Here is a 23,578-nt window from a genome sequence, read left to right as displayed (position 1 = left end):
ACGGTAGAAATAACGGGCTAGCACTGACACAGTTGTGTAAGTCTAGTCACAGAACGCTGCAAACACACGTGGGGCAGGAGAGCTCAGTGGGTAAGAGCTTGTAGGTGCCTGGCATTCCATCATAAAGACTTCTACCTTATTCACAGGCAGTGAGGGGCCACGTAAAGGTGAAATACTTTAGTAATAAAGCACAGCAACAGCATTCAAAGAAACTTTGAAAAGGTCGTCCCTACCTCTGTCACTCTAACCGTTTTTGTTCTTCTAGTCCTTACTCAACACTTTTTTTTTTAACCCAGTTGTAATCACAGTCTATATATAATTTTCTGTCCCACTGTTTTCCTAATCATTTCCTCTGTTACTGTGGAAGATTTTAAACAAGGGAGTGATGATGTGATCAGCTTTGTCTGTTAGGAAGGTAACCCTGGCAATAGTACAGAAGACTGAATTGACGGGAGGAGAATCAAAATGGGGTTCAAGAGATGTCTAGGGAGTCCTGCCCTGATGAACCATGAGAAGAGAGTTCTAGCCCAAATATCAAGTCCCCTCCTGAGCCACACTGTGACTGAGAGCAGGCCTTTCCCTCAGCCGGACAGACGGGCTGCCTCTTCTCTTGGAGGGCACTCCCCCCGCCACGCTGTCGGCATTTCGCATTTCGCACGAGTCTCTGAGACCTGGTTTCCTCTGAAGCAGGCTGAGCTCTGCAGTGTCCCTGATGAGCAGCTTTGTTGGCAGCTCCACGTGGCTCACAGGGAATGTTGTTAGTGCTGCACTTCCTCTCGGTGCTTCACCAGCTATCTCAGTGGGCGGGAGCGTGTGTGTGATGATGGACATTCTGAAAACATTTTCTTGAACAAAACATTATAGTTATGGTAATACACGTCCATTTAAAGCTTGCTACATAAATTACCTTCAGAAGGGTCTAACAGGAAGGGGCACTGCACTGCTCAGAGACGGGGCACATCCTGCTACTGCCCCCCACCCCCATCTCCGTGATTGTATTTGGGGCAAGTCATGCACTCGCTCTGGTGCCTAGTTTCCTCATCTTAAAACCTGTAGGAATTTTCAGCCTTTGAAACGTATGTGCTACCATTTCAGCAGTGTTTTTTCACTGAGGATAAAAAAATAATTTTGATCTTTGGTAGTTGGTAGAATAATGTACTGTAAGTTACGTTTTATCAGTAATAGCATAGGGGCTGTCATTAAATATGGTCAGGGAAGCCTGTGAATTGGTTACCACTGTAAACAGCCTTCATTAAAATCTTTAACTTGATTCCAAGATTGCTTTGATGGGTATTTGAAAGGCGTCGTGATCTGGTTTCACTTTTATTCAGCAGACTGGTAGAACTGCAGTCAGACCAGGCGGATGGCAGGGTGGCCGCCTGAGAGACGTTTGGGGACTGCCTCTTCCTCCTTCCCCTCTCTCCTCCTTGAAGAGGGACAACCCTTATGTGTTAGTATAGTAGATGCCACTGTGACAGATTTTAGATGGCAGTTAATCTTGTTATCTTTAGAGACTTAAGAACTGTTTGAAATATTACTTTTGTAGAATCTCACTTTAAATGTTAGCTTCCTTTTTTATTTAAAAATGAAAACCTCAAAGATGTTCAGGTCATGGAAAATTCCTGTTACTCTGCTAACTCATTTAGAAAAGACTTTATTAAATTGACTTCTCTATAATTTATTTGAAACATAGGTACATATTATGCGGTTTCCAAAAAAGGGCATCAGGTGGTCCCTTCCCTGTAATTAACTTGCTGCTTAGTGTTAAATTATATTTGAAGATACATTTTCCCTTGAAGTTGCAGGACATTTTATGTAACTGAAAGAGTTAGAAGGAAGCACAGCATTTTAACTTTCTGCCAGCTGTTCCGCAGTAGTGAAAGCAGACTGATAACAGGGCCAAGAAAAGCCTTAGCTCTGCCTGGAGAAAAGCACTGCCATATTTGGCCTTCATGAAGTTGCATATTGCTTTGCATATATACACATAAAGTTTCTTTGGTGACTTCCTGTGTTTGATTTTAATTTTTGAGTAAATGTGGTTTTTTTAAAGGTGGATTTATGTTATATTGGCATATTGTCTATTTAAAAGAAACCACTACTGTCTACTGAAAAAAAACACTATTTTGTTTCCACAGAAACCTGCTAATATTTTAGTTATGGGTGAAGGTCCTGAGCGAGGAAGAGTAAAAATTGGTATGTTATATCTTTGATAAGTCACAGTGTAGCACTCTTTTAAAACTTTCGCAGGCAGCTTTATCACTTCTAATTTTTGCTGTAATAATATGCATTTATTCATATAGTTCCATGTGATCGAAGCCATTTCTAAAGAGTATACATTAAAAGTGAAAAATGTTTCACACTCTTGAAAGGTGTCAGACAATCTTTAGAGACTGAAGTGTTCTAATTATAAAATAAGCCATGCAAGTTTCTTAGAAATTTTGCTTTCATTAAAAATAGCCTATAGAGGTGAGTGGCTTCTATCCATGTTAGAAGCCAGCCTCACCTTTAGTCACAAGGGCATACAGTGTACTAGTAATTATACCATCGGTTCTGTTTACCTGAGCCACATTAGGTCAGAACATACGCCTCTGTTAGCCTCATCTAGATTAGGGATTACAAACTAAGGATACCACTGAGGCTGAGTAGGTTCTAATGAGCCTTTGCCTGAAGGGAAAAAATGAACAAGCGTTCTCTACCTCGGCATGTTTTCTAATAGCTCTGTTTTCTTATATATCAATGCAAAATTTTACCCATTCCTGGTCTGATAACCTATAAGGATAGAACTAGATTTATTTTTCCTAACTGGTTATTTTTTCATTGTCATTTCCGAGTTGTGTTTGTCACATTTATTCAGTTTGTTTTGTGTGTGGATAGAAGAAATGTAGTAACTAAATTATATTAATTTAAAAGCAGCAAGCAGGCTTATGGGAGTATATAACAAAGTAAATAGGAATTTCTGATTGTAAGATTTAATATGAAGTAGAATTATCAGCTGATTTGTACCACTTCACCAACAAAGAAAAACCCAGGTATTCTTAACCCTTCTTCCCTCCCCTCCCCTATAAATTCCCCAAATCTCATTTTCTACTTCTAATTAGACTCTTGAAATACTCTTGATATAAATTTTGCAAGTGTTTTAGTAGTGCGAACATTTGACGCACCTCGAAATGCTCCTAGTCATTGACTTGCTTTGAGAACCAGGCCCTGTCAGTGCTTACCATAGTATCAAACGCCTGTTAAGTCCTTACATGTGCTTTTAAAGGATTTCATCCAATCCACCTTGGTGGTATCAAAGTCAAATGTAAGTTCAAAGCATGCAAAATCTAAAAGACCCAGCCAAACAGTATTTACAGATGTGTTCTTTACTGTAAGATTTAGGGGAATTTTATATGTTAAAAGTAATCTAGTTTGGAATTATACTTCTGTGTAACATGTATGATGTTGGCAGGTTTGGGGGCCACTAACGGCTTAAAGTATTCACATTTAAGAAGAAATATTAGTTCTTCTGTAAACCCAGTATTTAGTAATCCGACTCACGGTTTTAATTCTTTGCCAAATTTCTGTGGGTTTTTTTTTAACCTCTGTAATTAAGTAGATTAGATTGGGGCCTACTTCGTTAAAAATATATATTAGGAGAGCAAAATCAAACAAATGGTGGATGAATCTTGAAATTTTCGAATAGGTGGTACGAATAGTGATTGTTCATTCAGCGTGTGTTTGGCAAAAGCAATGTGCAATGACACTGTGCTTGATGCTAAAAGGGGGAGAGAGATGGAAAAGAGACAGTTTTTGCCTATGAGAAGGTGGCAGTTTATTAGGAAAAATGTCCATGCCCGAATTACCACGCTATATATTAAACCGTGTGAAATGCCGTGAACTGTATCTCATTACAGCTCCAGCTCCGAGATACGAGTTTAGGACATTTGTCAAATCACTTAATTTCTTCTAACCTCAGTTTCCTCATTTGAAAAAGGAGGTGATTGAATTATGTGATCTTTAAAGTCTTTTCCAGCTTAAAGAACAAGCATGATTCTTTAAAGAAAAAACTCCACCCAAATAAATGGGGGGAAATAGTGGTATTGTGATACTGTGCGGTCCGCTTCTGATGGTACCGGTGAACATGCTTATTGGTGCAAATAACGGAAAGCCTCACCCTAACCGATCCAGTTTCTTGGTGCTTGTGACCAATGAAAAGAATGGGAATGCAGCTTCACAGCCCCGTCCCAACGGCGGTAAGGCAGATGGAAAGAAGCTGCCCGGAGGGTAGGGTCACCCTTGACCTCTGGCAGCAGAGTGTGCCTGTAACCCAGTGGAGGAGCGAGTGACAACAGTTGGCAATGAATGAAGACCTCAAACTTGTTTTATATTTAGACTTCTGAAAGGGGTGAGATGTTGTGTTGGTTTTGTTAGTTTTCTCCCCCCGGAATTCACATTTTTCATATCTTAATAATAATAGTAAAATTAGAGTAATCAATGAAATTTGTAAAAATCTGTGTCCTTAGCATTGCTGTTATTTCTTTACAGCTGATATGGGCTTTGCCCGATTATTTAATTCACCTTTGAAGCCTTTAGCAGATTTGGATCCAGTAGTCGTAACATTCTGGTACCGAGCCCCAGAATTACTTCTTGGAGCAAGACATTATACCAAAGCTATTGGTGAGTAGAACTAATTAAAATTCCATGACTTTTTAAAAGTGGCTTTGTTGTTGTAAAGTATACATCTTTCTGTATATTTTTAAATCAAGTAATATAGAAAATTATAAAAGTAAGAGCAAAAGCTAACATAAAATTCTACTCTCTTAGAAATACCATCATTAGCATTAGGGGTGCACCATTCCAGACATCCCTTTCTGATAGATAAATAGATGCTAAAAAAGTTTTTAAATATATGGGACTGTACTATGAATTCTAAGTAAAAAGTATTTTAATTTTACTTGAAAAGAGAAATAAATACAGTAAAATTTCTTAATCGTTGAACTTCAGACAAATGTTTCTTTCACCAAAAGAAATACTAGCTTCTAAAACATCCCCTTAAAATTAAGGAGAAAAGATTATGAAAATAAGTAGGTGTTTAGAACATCTTAGTTCACTTTTCAATTTTTGATAGTATTGATTATCTCCCTGTTTTGAAGAATTAGGAAATTAGTGCTCTTCTACTTCTTCCCCCACCAACCTCTCACTTTATAGTACCATTGTCATCATTATTATTATTACCACTTTGTTGATGTTTACAGCATTTATTTTCTGTTTGCAAACCATAATGCCCACTGTTGTTTATACTTAGGCTACATATTGTAATGGATTTGATGTTCAGCTACCACAATCCTTTTATCACAACTTTTCCATTAATGACATCTTTATTCTGCTTCATTTTATTTGGTAGAACGTTATCATCATGTAGTTTTTTCTTATGTGTTTTGCCTTTCTTTTTTCCTTTTTTGTGTGCCTTTATTGCTTACTTAACTTGTTCTGTGTTCTCCAGGATGGTGTTAAACCCATTTTTATTTTTTTTTGGATAACTCCACCCACAAGTCTTCTGTATTTTGCTCTATTCTGGATTGGTTTTCATCCCAGTTTTTCCTTTTTTTATTCCTCTGGGTGGGATCTGTTTCTTTCTGGATTTCATTAGTTCATCCCTTACTTTGCTACAGCATATTCTTAAGTAACCTATCTTAGAGGTAAATTTTCTAGTTCTTGGATTTCTGAAAAAAATGCCTTCATGATACTTTCCAGTTTGGTAGGGATTAAAATTATAGGTACAAAATAATTTTCCCTCAGAATTTGGTGATGCTCATCCATTGTCTTCTAGCATCAGTGTTACTAATGGAAAGTCTCACATTGATCTTGTTCTCATTCAGTGGTGAATTACCTGGGGCTTTGTCCTTTCTGAAAACAAATAGGACTTCTCACCCTTGTATTTCACAGTGGTGTGCTGGCCACTTGGTAGGCACATTCAGTTCGAAGTTTATGTCCCATGTATGTGGGAAATCCTCTTGAGCTAGTCTTTATTGGCTCCTCTGTGTTTTTATTTCTCTTTCCTAAACTGAGTATAGGCAGATGTTGGATTTCTTGGATTGATCCTTTATACCACTTTTCTTCTCATGCTTTTCTGCCTTTGTCTTTTTTATTTCTGAGAACCCCTTCTTATTCTCTGGTTATTTTTTTTAACATATTGTATTGCTTTATGAAAAAAAAAGCTTCTTAAATACACTGTGAGGACAGTGATAAAGATACTTTTGAATTGTTTGTAATTTGCTATATTTCTGGAATAATTATCTGTGTTTTCTTTGTAGTCGCTTTTTTTTACTGATATGTCTTGTTCTCTCCCTTTCATGTGGCTGGTGTTCTTGAACTGTTTGTTGACCCTTGATGTCTCTTTGCATTTGAGAATCAGGTTACAAAAAGCTGCTTGGGAACTTAGTGTACATGGATCAGAGGGCTCATAGATAGGCAGGCTTTACTTCAGGGTGATCCAGCAGAGAACTACCATTAACTGGGGAATCCTAAATGCCAGTATGCACAAGTCTTTGCGCTGAGGACGTTCAGATTCTTTAAGGGAAGAATCTCCAACTTTTGGCCCAAGCTTTGTGTACCTGGTAGCCCCAGGGCAGTAGTGGCTGGGGAGGGATCAGGTGTTCAAAATACAGACTTTGTAGCTGATTCTCCAAGCACAGAATCTCCCCAGAGCAGTGCGGGGCAAGTCTGCTTCCCACTCAGCAGTAATACTGCGGGCTGGGGCCTTCTCTGAACTGTTTGCAGAAATGTTTTTATTTGTATCTCTGCTAGATCAAGTCTGCATCTGTCCAGTCTCTTTTCATCCATATCTTAGTCAAAATACTCCCTCTTCAGAGAGAACTTCCTTGGTCACACCATCAGCCTTACCCATCACACTTCCGTCTTCCTGTCTGAAATCCCCTACATGGGTAAGCCTTGACCAGCTGTTCACCACTGGAGGCCATTGCCTGCATGGTGAGAACTGAGTACTCTGCTGAGTGAGTGAATGGGTCTTGTCCCTGATTGTCTCCTCTGGTTCTCTCTATTACTGTGGATTTGGACCTTTATTTCTTTGCTGTCATTTCAATATATACTCAAGAAGAGGAAAGGAAAAATACCTGTAATCATTCCCCCATATTAATCTTGAATCCAGCATGTCTTTTTTCACAAAATCTTTTATGTACTAATCTTTATACCTGCTTTGAGATCACATTTTATTGTATAGAAAAATAAAGGTAGATTAAGTTAGTCAGGTATAAGACTTTTCTGTACTATATACCGTTGCAACTTTTCTAAAAATCTAAAATTATTCCAAAATAAAATATTTATTTTTTTAAAAGTCAATTAGGAGGAAAAATAAAAGTTATTGAAGCTAGCCCTGTTTTTGAATGTATATTACTACCTAAGCACGCATTTGGTTATCTTTTTTACAAAGGTATTCTAAATGGTTAAGCATGAAAACTAATATGATACATAGGTATTTTTTCCACCTAGAAAATGAATATTTAAAAGCAGTGTTACTTTTGGTAAGACATATTAAGAGGCTATACAAATAAGGAAATAATTACCTAATTTCAGCTGCTGTTAACAGAAAACTCAACACTGAATTGATTTAAATTGAGTAAAAAATAAACTATAACATAGGTTTGTGACTCTGGCTCATCATTTATTACTTTTTTCTTAAGAAATCTATATTTTATTGTGAGCATTGAGAATTGTGTAAGCTGTTATTCACCAGGACAGTCTGCAGTCTAGCAGTTTTAGGTCAGGGCTGTTTGTCACAAAGCTAGACTACCAGCTGTTAGACAGATTCCTTTGTTCAAATGGCTTTATAATTTAGCAAAGAGAAGGGCTTCCTCCTTCTCATCAGCATCAAAATTTATTGGATAACCGTTAGACTTTTGAAAACTTAAGAGAAACCAAAATGAACGCAAATTATGTCGTTTACCCTTAAGGGTTCTCCATCCAGTTGAGACAACAGTATGACTGTGTGCATAAAGTATGTTGTCATCTTTGAACAACAGAAGTAACCGAGACTAACGCTCTGACTTGTAGCCTTAGCTCTGCCACTCGGGGAGGGGGACGGTGTTTAGGCAAGGTGTTTAGTCCTTTATGGCCTCATTTTTTGAAGATGAGAATTTAGCCTAAATCATCTCTTAGATCCCCTTCAACTCTGAAAGTTCTGTGACGTTGGATAGAAACCACTGCCTTCTGAGGTAGCGAGAGCACAGAGGGAACTGACTTGAGGGCAGATGACTTGAGACCAAGGTCAGTCCCAGTCCCTCCGCATATGCCTGGCCTGGCCCAGAGCAATACTGGAAAATGCTTTCTTCCATCAAAATGTTTGCTCAAAAAAGTGATAATGTAGATATCTTACAAATTGCTTTTTTGTTTGAGAGAGAGACAGAAGTCATATATAAGCCATTTTTAATATAAATTTTAAAAAACAGAATCCGGGAGTAGAAAATGAAACTTCTTCCTTGCTTCCAGTCTCTCTCACACGGTTCGTTCGTCCAGCTCCACAGGTGGGTAGCCTGAGCGTGCAGTAAAGCACTCAGCACATCCCCACCACCACCCTGAAGGCACTTGCCTAGCGTTTTGACTTCCCTGTCTGGTAGTTGTAGTAGGCTCAGCAGATAGAAGAACCTTTGTGGTTGAATTTACCTATTATTTGCTCGATATACGTTCATTTTAGTGGTCTCATTTAGAAGGGTTAAATCTGCCAGTGGAGTTTGGTGGGTTATGTTAGACCGAAGGTGCTGAGAAGAAGCAAGAGAGCATAGGGGAAATCTGAGCACGTCAGCCAGCATGTTCCCACCCTCGTGGCGAATAGATCTTAGTGCTGTGCTCATTCACTCCATTGTATGGAACTGCAAGCTGAGTCATTAAACCCAAGAGAGAAGATGGTAGCTTAGTCAACACTGTGCTCCTGGGGACAAAGTTTAATTCAGTTTTGACTGTTGGGGGTTTTGTTTGATTGACCTTGTGGAGAAGGCTGAAGGAGGGGTATCAGTCTTTAATTAATAGTCAACTAGGGCAGTCTTAAAAGTTTTACTAAAGTCTGAACTTCAATGAAACCGGGAAGATGTGAATTTACTCTTTCATTGAGATAGAAGCTAACTGTTAGTACACCTGTTGATGAAAACACATTTAACACATCTTTCCTCCCCCCATTTGGTTCTGTGTAGCCCCCAGTTGCGGTCCACTTTGCCTGGTTAGCTCAGTAGCTACACATGAACATCACATACTTTGAGAAATAGATGGGATTTGTATGTTTTTAATTTGGAAAGTCTTTCTAGAAGGAGTTTGACAGGTAGGTGAGCAGGAAGGGACTTTTCCCTTGGCACAATCTGAAAAAATAGGCAAGATAGGAGAGACTTGTTTACAAAGATTTAGAAATTTATCCGAAGTAATAGCCTGATCAGCTAACTCAGATTCGTGATTAATGTCTGGATTTGAAGAAGGGAAGGATGGTGAAATTGACAGAAGGTGAAAGATAATAGAAAAGATAGGAAGAGAGGTTATTTAGGGTAAAGTAAGCAAGGTTCAGTAAAGTAATTATGGAAATCCTACTTTCCTGACTTTTTTTTTAAAGCAACATAGGATAGCTAAACTATTTGCTTACCTCTCATCTTCCTTTACATGTTTTATTTTTTTGTTCGAGTTTTCATAACGAGGCTGAGTTGTTACAGTGTCTCTTGGGCGCTATGAGTAGCGTTTTACAGATGCAGACTGACCCCCCGGCCCTCTTGGTGACCCCACTCAGCTTGCCTATATTCCCTTGGATTGAGATGATCAAAGGTCAGCTTCCTATGGGATAACCATGTATAAAGAATAATCACAAGATAATTAATTTTCCCGCTTACTCTCTGGTAGTAAAACGAAAATAGCTTGGCTTTTATTTCTTGATGAGACTTTTCCATATGGTAGTGTTGGCCAGACTTGGTTCTCTGATGGGGGAGAAAACTGATGGGCAGACAGTGTCATTTTTAAAATCACTTGCTGTAGTCTCGTTGGTCATCTTAAAGTAAATAGATGTTTACCTTGTTACTTTGAAATGTAAGTGTGATAATTTTACATTAAATTAAATATCTATATTCCAGTTGTAGATTTTAGGAATTTTCAGTTATTTATAAATTAACATTTTCCCCACTTTCTATTTAAGTGACCGTTATTACCATACCTGAATGATCGGCCTTAATAAAATAGTGATGTTACTTTGTCCTTCTATAGCTGTGTTTACCACAGGTATTGGTTAGGTCGGTGAGAAACCACTTACTGAGTGGCTGCTGTGTGCACAGCTTGTGCTGAGTGTAGGGAAGTTACCGTGGTCGATTTAGGGATTTGTTGAGTAGAAATGGAGGCTTTCAGCTTCAGCTTCCAGGTTGGCATGTATATCTTTCCACTGCCAATAGTTCTCTTAGTAAGAATTTAATGTGAATGAAAGTTAGCCTGTATCTTAAAGTGAGTGAAGGAAATTTGTTGTATAAAGAGGAATCCATTTGCCTGGCTTTTAAATAATTCTTATGAATTTGTCACCTCTGTGCCTATTTAAAGGTAGTATTTTGCCCCATATTTTCTTGTCTTTATAAAACACTTAAACTTGCAAAGTCTGACTCTGCTATAGCATGAAGAAACACTTGAACAAAAAGCTCTTCCAGTATAAATACTGTTTCATTAGGATATTTGAGGCTAGGCATTGTCTTTTTCTTGTTGGAACAGTACCTTGCTAACTAGTGCTAACATGGCAGGATAATTGTTAAGCTTCACAAGTTAATAAGTACATAAACTAGATAGGAATAAAAAATATTTTTTACCTCAAAAAATGGTGCTGATTGTTTCTGGCAAGTATGCACAATTTCACAGACTGTTTGGGTTTTCTGTTTGTTTATTTTTTCGTTTCGCTTTATTTGTTTATGGTTCCCATGTTCCATCTGCAGCTTTGTATGTATTTCACAGATAAGGTAATGTTTGAAGCACTTAAACTCACCAAAATTTTTAGGTAATAAATTCGATTAAACTTGGACTGAGACCACTGGGTGGGATGGAGGTTTAACAGGGAATGAAACACTGGGGTGGGTGGGGTGGGAATATGTATGTACAGACAATATTCCTTGATATTTATAATTGCTAGGAATTAATATGGCTTATTAGGGGAGAAAAAGAACTAAAAAACACTCCCTGCCAACATAAAAATGCATTTTCTTTTGGAAAGAACCACTTTATTTTCCTCCTTTCTTTTTTCCTTTCCTTTTTTTTCTTTTCTTTTCCTTTTTTTTTTTCTTTCTTTTTGTTTTAAAGATATTTGGGCTATAGGGTGTATATTTGCAGAACTACTAACGTCAGAACCAATATTTCACTGTCGACAAGAGGACATCAAAACTAGTAATCCTTATCACCATGACCAGCTGGACAGAATATTCAATGTAATGGGATTTCCTGCAGGTACACATTATGTTTTTGTTTTTGTTTTTAAATCACTGTTATTTGAACTTAGATATCTTTATTGGAAAGGTGTATATTTTTAGCTGATGGAAGCTACTCTTACTCAATTCTCTGTGTTGATGACTTGCATTAATCAAAGACCCATAGAAATAGCAAAATTTGTAGAGTTCACATATTAGCATAAAATATTTAGGGGTTTCTTGAATTTGCAGGGTGTATTTTTGTTTCATTTTGGTTTTGGGTTTTGTTTTGTTTCATATTTAAAATGATTGCAATATCTGTATTTAAAAGGTGCCTTTAGTTCTCACCCTTGGAGATGAAATAAAATTCAGTAGTATATATTTTTGTCTGGCAGTATATATAATAATGTCATTACTTGGTATTTGATTACAAATTTTGAACAGTATTTCTATTTAGGGCACTGTGCAGTACATTGTATTGAATAATAGTGTTTTTTGCTATATAACTCCTGTCAGTAAGAACATTCTTTGAAGTTAGAACAGTCAGGATGTGAGTGAAGGGCTCACATTGCACAGTGACCATGCCTGCACTGATTGCAGCAGGGAGGGAGTTGTTGGGTGTCCCGTCACAGGCTTTAGATCTCTAGCTGCATCCCAGTCCCTTGTGCCCCAAGACAGCCGTTCATCACCCACCAGAAACTCTGCCCAGAGGTCCAGAATAAAGAAAATTTGTTTAAAACCCCTACATAGTTCTGGCCAGTCAAGTACTTATTAGAAGTTATTTCTTATTATGAATTTTTCTTAGGTCCGTAACTCAAAACTAATACAGAAATATCTGGGAGTTATAATTCCACATCCCTTGTAAGTGTTAATTATCAGTAAATGCAGAATAACTACCTTTCTCCAAAATTGACTGACATTTCTACAAAGATTGCTTTGTTGTGATGGGAATTTCATTTATTCACTAAATATTTATTTATTGAGCACCTGGCATGTTTCAGGCACTGTGTTAAATATGAAATATTGTTCATATAACAGACTCTTGCCCTCTTGGAGTTGACATTGAACTGCTCTAAGGAGAATGTTGAGAGAATGGGAGTAGTTCGAGTAATGGGGAGAATGGCCTTTTCTTCCCACCTCTGAATGTACCCATCATTTCAGAGGCCCCAGGGGAAAGAGCATGGCTTACAGGGGTGGAGTTGGGGGGCAAGTCTCCATTGGTGATGGTTCTAAAATGGTTCTTAGTATGTGGTTCCACAGTTAGGGTAGGCTTAGCTTATAAGGAACCTAAAAGGCAGGCAGCAAAATTTAGACTTGTGCTAAAGAATGAGACTCTGTGATAAGTTCTTGAGAACTAGTGACATGGCTTATGTTCAATCTTAGATTAGTGTGGCAGGGGTATGTAAAAATCAATTTAAGAAAGGTAACTCAAGTCGGGAAACCAGCTGCTTACCTGTAGCGGTACTCCAGGTATAAAGTGATTTGGATGGAGAAGAAAGAATAAAGATATAATTTTTGACAGGAAGCATGTAATTGAGGAAAGAATAAAAGATTATCTCAGGATTTCTAGCTTGAGAAATTGACAAAAATAGAGAAATTGAACAAGGAAGTAGTTAAGGAGAAAATGCCATTTAGGAATTTAAAGCATGTGTTTAGTTTACAATATGTGATATCTGGAGGTTAGGTAGCAAATATTTTTATAAGTCAGTTGAAAGAAAAGCAAACCTCTGAAGGTCATGTAAAAGCTGAAGTGCTGTGAAGCTACCTGGTAGAGTGCGGGCACCTGTAGGCTCGCAGTGAAGTGCCCTGAGGGTGACAGCAAGCTTCTAAAGAAGCGTGTGGTGTCTGAGTAGCTCTAATGCCAGCAAGACTGATCTAGGTATTTCCCACCTAATGTATCCAGTAGCTGGAAACTAGCCAGGGCACCAGCTGACTTGTTAATATGCTAGTTGCATCCTATTCTGTTCCATTTCAAAGAGCTGCTACTGCTTACCTTGATGACCACATAAACCAGTGTATTTAATGAGGGGAAAGTGAGGAGGGCCATAGGAAAAGAGGTACAGCTTAAAGCTACTGAGGGGGAAGATAGTACACTTATTGTTGAGGAGATTGGGTGCTGATTTAACCAAGAAATTTGGTGGGACAAAAGTGGTTTTACAAATAGAAATAGAACTATTAAATAACAGAAATATTTGTTTATAACTTGTTCCTCTGTTGTTACAGAAATTGAGGTAACTTATAGTAAAACATGTAGAAAGTAGGCATTCAAAAAATAAAGTTAAAAAGAGATAGATTGAACTCAGTACAAGGTATGGGGAATTGCATTTACATGTTTAAGATGTTTACTATAGCTGACCATTTATTTGAAGTCTGTGCTTTCATGGAAGTTAAAAGTATAGGACAGGTAATGAAAAGTGAAGTAACCTTTATTAAAATTCTTGAGAAAAGGAACCTAGACAATATAAAATTATATCAATGTGTTTCACAGATAAAGATTGGGAAGATATAAAAAAGATGCCTGAACATTCAACATTAATGAAAGATTTCAGAAGAAATACGTAAGTTGGAAAGAAAGTAGACCTTTTATTGATTTTTGCTTTTCTAGAATTCTTAGTATAAGATTGAATACTCAACATGGTAGAATACTCAACACAAGATCATTCTATTCAATAATTTTACTTATTTAGTCTAATAAATACTTTTGCATTATGATAGTCTTCATTTCTTAAGATGTTTGAATGGTGATAGAAAGAAGATGCATATCTTATATTAGCAGCTGATTTGGATATGAGAAAAAAAGTTCATTTCTTTCCATACTTATTACTTTCTGGAAGCTGTGCATCCATGGAAAGTATCATAGCTGAAGCAGTAAGAGACTGAAATAAACAAACCTTGCTGATAGCCACCTGCCTACCCACCCAGGCTGGTTGTAAATTTAAGTACGTTTTAATGGAGAAGAAGGAATATTTCATTTATTCTCAATGTAAGATCAAGGGGATTGGGAGAGGGATTTTATAGACCTGTGACAGATTTTTTTTAATTTGTTTTTATTTTAAACTTACTAGTAAGGCTGAGTTAAGCTCTTGACCCATATGTTATTTAAGATAATTGTTGAGATAGCATTCATGTGAACAAAGCCAAACAGTGTGTATATTATTCATGAAATTATCTTGCATTTAATCCATAGTATCCATTCAGAAGTGACTAGTGTGAATACTGAATGAAATATAAAATTGATTGAATACCATTTTCAATGTATGTTCTGTGTCGGTTATCATTAAAATAATTCTGTTTGGAAAAACTTCAGCCAATGTAAAATTAACCTCATATCTAATATAGCTATTTCATAGTGTTTCTCTTTCAGGTATACCAACTGCAGCCTTATCAAGTATATGGAAAAACATAAAGTTAAACCAGATAGTAAAGCATTCCACTTGGTAAGCATTAGAGAAAAGTACTAAACAGTACTAATGCATTTCTTCCCCCTGGTAAGCCCAACTGAGGCTTTTTTGAGTCAATTTCTGTGGTTACTCAGCACTTTTAGAGTTCTTTAATAGTAATACTAAAGCAGAGATCTCGTTGGTGCATATAGTAAAGATATCAAATACTTGTTTTTCTAAGGCCATTAATTAGAAAAATTAATTAGAATTTCTAATTAATTAGAAAAATTAATACTAATTTTTCTAAACATTAATTCACAGACTTAATGTTTGGTTACATTCGATTTTCTAAAGAGAGTCAGTGTACCAAGTCTGTCAAGTCATTTTTAAAATTCCGTTTATTGGTTTTCATCAGTTACTTTAAAATTTCAAAGAAGAATCAAGATGAAAACAATCCCACTGTTCAGAAATAAGTTTTACAGATTACCTCTTTATACGTTTACCTCTTATAGACTTGGCTGTTAAAGGTCCTTCAGGGACCTTTATGTGCTTTTTCTGGAAGAATATGAGAAATGTAGTATGTAGACAGTATATAATGGAAAAATGATTTGACCTAGAATCTAAATGAATCTGCGCTATCAAGGTAATTTGTGACATTATATTCAACTGTTGTCAATTTAAACTTGTTTACAGTAAACTTTCCATTTTTACATCATAACAATTAAAAATGTTTTTCAGTTTTATGGTTTTCAAAAAAAGTAATATAAAGGGGGAATTTGGGGAAGCGGGTTATATTTTGCTTGGCTTTAAATTCTTTTAATCCTTTATTCCCAGTATTTTTAAATGAGTTCATTAAATGGGAATTTTTTTACTTTGAAAGGATTAAGCTTTCCTTTATTACAGTACCCGGCCCCTTGGCAAATATTTCTTGTATTTCTGCTTTTTCTTCTCCTTCTCCTCTTCTGCTTCTGCATCTTCTTCAGTAATTTTTTATCATGTTGTGTATCAGCAATTAAAAAGCAGTGCTTAACTGACCATATTACCACACAGTGTATTGTTATCCAAATCATGGCTTCTTATAATGTACTTAAAATAGTACCCAAATTGGAAGGTAAGTTAGATCCTTCAAAGTTATGGCCTTATTTATTCTAACAAAATAATGATAATAGTGGTAGAACAAAAGTCACAATTTAGGGGAATTATCTTACGCCCCCCCCAATTCACTGCTACTCAGTCTAGTCTGAGGAGACTCTCCCTACCACCACCACCAAAAAGTGTAGAGAGATAGGCTTCCTTTACAGCTTACTTGCTTGTTTTTACTAGGGCGACCTATCTTGGGTGGTTCCATCTGAAAGCTCTAATACAATTCCATTAAAACTGTTGAGTATTTTAAGTAGCAAATGCATGCTTTTCCTTTCAATCTCAAAATAAATTGTGCTTCCACTGAAATATCAGCTCGTTAAAATTGAAGTCTCAGCATCCCAGGATTTCATCTGCATTTAAAAATATTTTCTGTCCGTTTGTTCTCTGATTGTGTCATCTCCCACTGTCTCCACATGTCTGCTAGTTGCTTGGTTTTCAGAGTATGGTCATGGGTTAGCGGCACCAGAGACATCTGGGAGTTGTTAGGAAGTGCTCCAGGGATGACTCTGGTGTACTCTGAAGCCTGGAAAACACTGCATTAGATCAGAGATCTAAGCTAAGAGACTACTGTTTAGATCATCTCTTAAATCACATATTTACATCAAATACTCTAGTTCATAGAGCCTTCAGTAAATTATATTTCAGCCAAAAGATACTGAGTTTTCACGTTAGTGTGACATTGCTTTATGTAATAATAGTAATAATAATGGCTAACACTTATATAGTGCTTTCTTTGTGCCCAGCACTGCTATAATTGCTTTCCACATATTAACTCGTTTAATTCTGAAAATAAACTTATGGTAAAAGGTACTGTTTTTAATCTCCACTTGAGAAATGGGGTTACAAAGTGGTTAAGTAACTTGTTCAGAATCTCTCAACTAATAAATTCATAGCTACACCTCTGCACTTTACGAGCTCTGTGCCAGCCACCACATTTATTCAGACCAGCGCAGCGCTGTCAGGAGGACTCGGATGCCCGTGCTGTCTGGTAGGGCAGCTCCAGCCACGTGTGCTTGCTGGCATGACTGAGAAACTGATTTCTTAATTGGTTATTAATTAATTAATTTTTAATTTGGTTATAATTCATTTAGATTTAAATCTAAATAGCCACATGTGGCTGGTGTATTATTTGTGTTATAATAAGGTTTCCCCTTAACAGAAAATACAAGAATTTTAGTCCCATTTTAAATTGGATATAGCAGTTTAGGGAGAAGGTCATTGGTTTAGAGTAAGAAGACATAAGTTTAGTTACTTCTTGTAGGAGAACCAAGTGAGATAATGAGTCTTAGAATGACTAAAATGTGAATTATTACATTAAATGGAACAATTGGGAGATTTTTTTTTTGTTAGTTTGGGGGAATAAATACCCTCCAAATTCTGGTGTTATTCATCAGAAAACATATGCCTCCTGAAAATGTGCCAAAGAGTATAAAACTAAGAGAAGTAATGCAGTGACGTATTTATGATTTGTGGTTTCAGCTTCAGAAGTTGCTTACCATGGACCCAATAAAGCGAATTACCTCAGAGCAGGCTATGCAGGACCCCTATTTCCTAGAAGACCCACTTCCTACATCAGAGTAAGTGATCAGTTTATTAACTCACTAGCACGATAGACTTTTTTGGTGCATGCTTTATTTCAGTTGTCAGCTCCAAGTTGCCATTGCTCTTACATGGGGACCCAAGGAAATCCTTATGAGAAGTGAAAAATGAGCTCTGACGATTGAAGTGTCGTCAGGGGTTTTACAGCTGTCACTCCTTCAGACTCCCTGAGCTGGCTCACTGCTTGCAGTTACAGTATTGTGTTCCAGTTGCAGACTCCATTCCCAAGTATATTTGTGTTTCCACACTCTCATTTTAAATGCAGTTTGGAGAGTCAAATAATGACATTCCAGCTGGAATCTATCTTTTGGTTGCGGTGATCAGAAAGGAGCCTGGGATCAAAGAAGAAAGCTGAGTCCTATCAGATGATTATTGATTATTTTTATACAATGAAAAGCCCTCCCCTGGCCTGCTGTGACATCACTGCTTAGAAGAAGAGATTCATTGTGTCACAGCGGCATGAAAGGTGCTTATATCACAAATAGCAGGCAGAGGGTCCATCTTAAAAGATGAAAACAAAAACCACTTAAATGCAGCATTTGAAGTATTGATTAGTATACCCGAAATCACTTTTCTTTTTTCTTATGATCAGCGTTTTTGCCGGTTGTCAAATCCCTTACCCCAAGCGAGAATTTTTAACAGAAGAGGAGCCTGATGACAAAGGAGACAAAGTAAGTATTAAAGTGCGCTTGGCCGCTTCTTGTTTGATTCGGTGCCACTCTGCCATTTCCTGGCTTGGACATGTTCTGTTCTCCTCCTGAGCTGAGCTTTATTTTTGTGTTTAACCACTTGAGAAGAACCAGCAGCAGCAGCAGGGCAATAACCACACGAATGGGACCGGCCACCCAGGGAATCAAGACAGCAGTCACACCCAGGGGCCCCCGCTGAAGAAAGTGAGAGTCGTCCCTCCTACCACTACCTCAGGTGGACTGATCATGACCTCAGACTATCAGGTACTTCCCGTCTGTTTCGCATTGACCTGCCTTGTCAGTATTGCATGTGGGCTTGTGACCACTGGAAAATGCGACGTCGTTAAGAAAATACCGACCTTTACATGCCTGGGAAACACGTTGACATGAAGAGTTATTGGCATTGAAAGCACTTGGTGGTACAGTAGAGGGGGCTTAGCCAGACTTAACATGATCAGATGTAAATTACGCCATTCATTAACTCTGTGACCTTGGACAAGGCTTTAGCTTCTCATCTGTAACATGAGACGGGCGAAGCCTAACCTGCCGTTGCCGTGGGAACAGCTGTGGTGAACTTCAGCACCCAGCGTACAGTGGGCGCTCAGGAAGTGATGCCTGTCGTTTCTGAAACCACAGTGATTAAGGACTCAGGCTTCCAAATCCCAGCCCCGCCACTGACTTCTGGGCAACCTTGAGTAGGTGGCTCAGATGTCCTCAGTTTCCTCATTTGTCGGATGGATGTGGATGATGGTCAGCATGAGGCCGTGGTCAGGATTCCATGAGCGGACGTGAGCTAAGGACAGTGGCCGGCCTGACCGACAGGCATTTAGTAGATGGCACCACTCACCTACTCGTTCTCACTATCGTCGTCATTAGAATTCTTAGTAGCGCTCACAGTGCCCAGGACACACTTGCTGAGTGCTGGTGGTGACCGTAGCCATGGGAAGAGCTTGCTGAGTGCTTACCATGTGCCAGCTCTTCTACTAAGTATGAAACAGACATCATTTCCTCCAAGCGCTACAACTGTGAGGCCAGCATTATTGTCGTTTCAGAAAACTGGGGCTCTGGAGGTTAAACCCCTTTCCCGTGTTCACCCCACGAGCTGGAGGTAGACTCAGGACGCAGACTCAGATCTGCTGGGGGTGGCTCCGATGCCACTTGTGGATCCTCTCAAGTGACATGGTCAGGTCCTTTGCCGACAGACCCATTTTGAACATCGTGTACCACTTCCCTGCTGGTTCTAATCCTGTTCTCAACTGATCTGGATTTCAGTGTGGAAGCATACTGAAAACTTGACCAGTTAGAGTTATTTCCCTACTAAAAGAGAGAAAGAGGTCTTAGTAAACTAATACGGCTCCCAGAGCCTGCGGCTACACCTCAAGAACTAGATATGAACTCTTTGCTGTGGTTAACGGGAGGTCCAGCCCACCAAACCCTGGGAATCATTGTCTGCCCGAGTAGTAATTGTCCTCCTGTAAGCTCACAGACAGGCGTCTTGCGGGTTGATGTTTGCTCCACTACCTTTTCCTCCCCACCTGGAGGGAAAGAACGCACCTCTCGGCACAAGGATTGTTTGCACGCTCAGGTGGTGCGTCCTGAGCATGAAAATGGAGCAGGTGGAGCATGCTGTGCTTCTGTTTGTCGAAGTTATTATTGTGGTGGGTTTTGTGGGTGGTTTCAAAAATAGCGTTTCTGACTACAATTTCACATGTCCACTCTTTTTAAAATGTTATTTTCGCTAGGGTTGGCAGAATTTCAAATTACATGATTTATTAAACATGCTTTGAAGGAAGAAAGTATTAAATCATGGTTACTCTTTCGTAGTGTTTGTCTTGGGGAACTAACAGTATGAGAGAGAGGTGCAGGAGTGGGAGTAGCAATAGGAGAGATCAAAACTAGAGGACTCTGAACGCTGCCCCTTGCGCTGCTTGTAGAGTTGAGAATACCACTCTTCCTACATTTTAATAATTGTAACTTTACTTTTGTATATCACTTGTAGCAGAAAGTAAGATTCATTAATGTAAAGGGCATAAAAACATCTAATGCTGAAGAAACGCTTCTGCGGTACCCTTTTCTGTCATATTCATCTTTAGTCACGCGTGTGTGTTGAGAGTTTTCTATTGAAGAAACAAGCATGTAGATTAGCTTTGAATTTCTTCATGTACACATCATTGAGTTCAAGAGTAAGCATCCCAGGCAAGTTAGTTATCATTTCTCAGGTCGATACAAAACAGCAGAAAAGGGAGTTCCTGTTACAGAAGAAAGAAACGAACTGCACAGCACAGTAGTGAGACTCAGCTTAGTGTGATTTTACCGGAAATACTTCAGACCTTCATAAAGAAAAGTTGATACTAAAAGATTTGGGGGTTTTGTCATTTTAATTCTAAAGCCAATACATAGCACAAGACTTTTAAAATTCTTACTGCCGTAAAATAGAAGACATTTCAAACACACATAAGCCTTGCTGGCTCAGGATACAGCCAGCGCGTAGAACACCTGAGTCACATCTGCCCTCCCTCTCCTTTTCCAGCGTTCCAATCCACATGCTGCCTATCCCAACCCTGGACCAAGCACATCACAGCCACAGAGCAGCATGGGATACTCAACTACCTCCCAGCAGCCTCCACAGTACTCTCATCAGACACACCGGTACTGAGCTGCATCGGATACTGTCCATGCACTGTCGCCGTGCTGCAGGGCTGCCTGCGGCTCTCGGCGGGAACCTGGAATGGGCCATGAGAATGTGCTGTGCAGCCACGTAGTCAAATGTCCGGTAGCCGAGTTCCACCACTTTTCACAGATTGGGGTAGTGGCTTCCAAGTTGTACCTTTTTGGAGTTAGACTTGAGAAGAAAGTGCTAGCACAGTTTGTGTTGTGGGTTTGCTACTTCCATAGTTTACTTGACATGGTTCAGACTGACCGATGCATTTTTTTCAGTGACAGTCTGTAGCAGTTGAAGCTGTGAAACGTGCTAGGGGCGAGCATTTGTCGTTGTATGTGGTGAATTCTTCCAGTGTAACAACGTTATCTGACCAATAGTACACACACACACAAAAGTTTAACTGGTACTTGAAACATACAGTATATGTTAACAAAGTAACCAAGACTCAAAATGAGATTATTTCGGTACACCGTTCATTTTAGTGTCTTAACAGTGGGTTGATTCGTTTTCTACATTAATCAGTGTTTTTTGACCAAGAATACTGCTTGGAATTTTTTGAAAGTACAAGAAGCCACATAGTTTTTCCAGGAAGGTTTCAAAACTCCCAAAGATTGATTTCCAACTTATGAGTTTGTTTTTACTTTTAATCTATGACTTGACTGGTATTAAAGCTGCTATTGATAGTAATTAAATATGTTGTCATTGATATAAACCTGTTTGGTTCAGCAAACAAACTAAACTGATTGTCATAGACGGTGTTTCATTTTTCCTGTTGGTGTTGCTGACTTGTGAGCATGCTTTAAAGATGAAAAAAGCATGAACGATAACTTCCTTAAAAAGGTGCGGCATCCAATTCAGATACTTTGTCCTGATTTGAAAGCTGGTTGGTGTAGTGCTACTAAAATTTTGTTCAGTTCATTTTCTTTTTAAAAACTTGTTCGCACGTTGTTTAGGGTGCCCTTACTTCAGCAAAGGAGAAGGAGTAGGAGAGCCTTAGAATTTTTGAGGAAAAAGAAAACCTATAACATACAATGTACTGTATCAAACTATTTTACATGAATGACACAAGTATTCTGAATTTAAAGAAATTGAACATTGTTAAAAACAAGGTGTTATGTAATAAATTTATTTTTCATAAATCAAAATATGGAGTCAGTTGTATTTTTATATACACAAAGGTGTTTTATTTTAAAACGTGCCTTAACAGGTGGCCTCCAAATAAATCTCTTCAGCTGTTTTCATTAATAATATCTATATCTTCTGCCTCCATAATGAACTAATGACTTATGGTTTAGATACGGATTCGTTTCTCTGTTACACTTAGTGCTATAATACAAGATGTGAAATAGACACCTTTCTAGTAGAAAGAAATCATAATGAGCCTTCCATTTCTAGAATAATGCTGAATTCTGTGATATGCTGAGCCTACTTTGACTCCTTTATCCCAAACAATTATTTTTACTCCCTCCTTCGACACAAAATACAGAAGATTATGAAACTACCGAACTCCTTTTCTTAAAAATTCAACTCATTCGTATAAAGCTGTTCTAAAACATGTTAAGAACTGAGGAATTCCGATAGTGAGTGGCCTGACCCTAACGGTGACGGTGGTCTTTAGGAGCTGAACCCGTGTTTCCGTGTTGAGTCTTCCCGCCCCAGTTCTGCACACGATGCCCAGATCTGGCTACAGAGTTCCCCCGCTGTGTCACTGCCGTCAGTCTTACCTGTATTTCCCTTCCGCTCTGATTGTCTTCTGCTTTTTTCTCCCTGCCTTTAATGAAGTGCTTTAAAACTTAGTGTGTATGAGAATCATCTGGAGTTTTCTGTCTTCTCGGGGTCTGGCCCCCGAGGTGGTTTTGGTAGGGTTGGGGTGGAACATGGAATCCTCGATTTCAACAGGGTCCCCAGTTGGTTCCGATGCAGTAGTTGAGGGACACGCACGAGGACCGCTCCCAGGCTGGTCTAAAGCTTGAGCAAACAGTAGCAGTTAAGTGGCTCGGAGAGAGGGCTGCTCTGTTGACAGCCATCTTCTCCTGCGTGAATTTCAAAAAGCAAAACCCACAGTAACAAATTCCACTTGAAGTGTTGGAAACGTCTCGGGCACGGTCCTCAGGTTTCTTTATTCCTTTATCAACCCCCATTCGCTGAGCAGCCCTGCCCAGTCTTGCTGGTGACCATCAAATTCACAAGTCCAGCCTCTTTCCTCCCTGAGCTGCAGACTCATATATTTAACTGCGTCTGTGACAGACGACAGACACCCACACCTGCCGTGGTTCTCTAGCCTGCTCCCTGGCTCTGCTTCTCCACGAAGCACCTCTCATCCACACCTGACTGCTTTCTGACCCTTCCCTGTTCCATCCCAGGCCTCTCCTCTTCACACTTGCTCCCTGGCTGCCGAGTCCCAGATTCCCAGCCCAGACCTGCCTGGCACATCTGACCCATGACTCAGATTCTCTCTAGACTGAACGTATCCAAACTTGCCTCCTGCCTCGACTGTCCAGCCTGCCGTCCTACAGACTTACCCGCCTTCCCAGTTGTCCAAGCTACAGGGAGACCTTGGTTCCATACACGCGCACGCCCACGACCCCCTCCACCCCACACCCGGCTTTTCCTTCAGTGGCTCCCAGCTGCTGTCTCCTCCCCCTTCCCCGCACCTGTCTTCTTTGTCACAGCAGCCTGGGTGGTCCTCCTGCCGTTCCTCCTCTC

The 23,578-nt window shown here is 39.0% G+C and overlaps 1 protein-coding gene across 3 annotated transcripts in view; it reads left to right on the top strand.

Moving 5' to 3' along the window:
* CDK8 (cyclin dependent kinase 8) overlaps positions 1–22,017 on the top strand; it is a 94,574-nt gene extending 72,557 nt beyond the window's left edge. For 2 of the 3 annotated variants that reach the window (XM_024755566.1, XM_024755564.1), the window contains 9 exons: positions 2,136–2,193; positions 4,525–4,656; positions 11,296–11,439; positions 13,888–13,957; positions 14,764–14,836; positions 17,402–17,499; positions 18,114–18,192; positions 18,316–18,474; positions 20,741–21,733. In XM_024755566.1, coding sequence (XP_024611334.1) covers positions 2,136–2,193; positions 4,525–4,656; positions 11,296–11,439; positions 13,888–13,957; positions 14,764–14,836; positions 17,402–17,499; positions 18,114–18,192; positions 18,316–18,474; positions 20,741–20,866 — 939 coding nt within the window. In that variant the 3' untranslated portion in view covers positions 20,867–21,733. Of the gene's footprint in view, positions 1–2,135; positions 2,194–4,524; positions 4,657–11,295; positions 11,440–13,887; positions 13,958–14,763; positions 14,837–17,401; positions 17,500–18,113; positions 18,193–18,315; positions 18,475–20,740 lie in introns of all 3 variants that reach the window. The other variant, XM_024755565.1, reaches the window with a different exon arrangement.
* Positions 22,018–23,578: the final 1,561 nt, after the last annotated feature.

The sequence above is a fragment of the Neophocaena asiaeorientalis genome, unplaced genomic scaffold, assembly GCF_003031525.2.
Source record: "Neophocaena asiaeorientalis asiaeorientalis breed wild unplaced genomic scaffold, Neophocaena_asiaeorientalis_V1.1 scaffold59, whole genome shotgun sequence".
Taxonomy (NCBI): Eukaryota; Metazoa; Chordata; class Mammalia; order Artiodactyla; family Phocoenidae; genus Neophocaena; species Neophocaena asiaeorientalis.
This window is presented reverse-complemented; position numbering and strand designations above follow the sequence as displayed.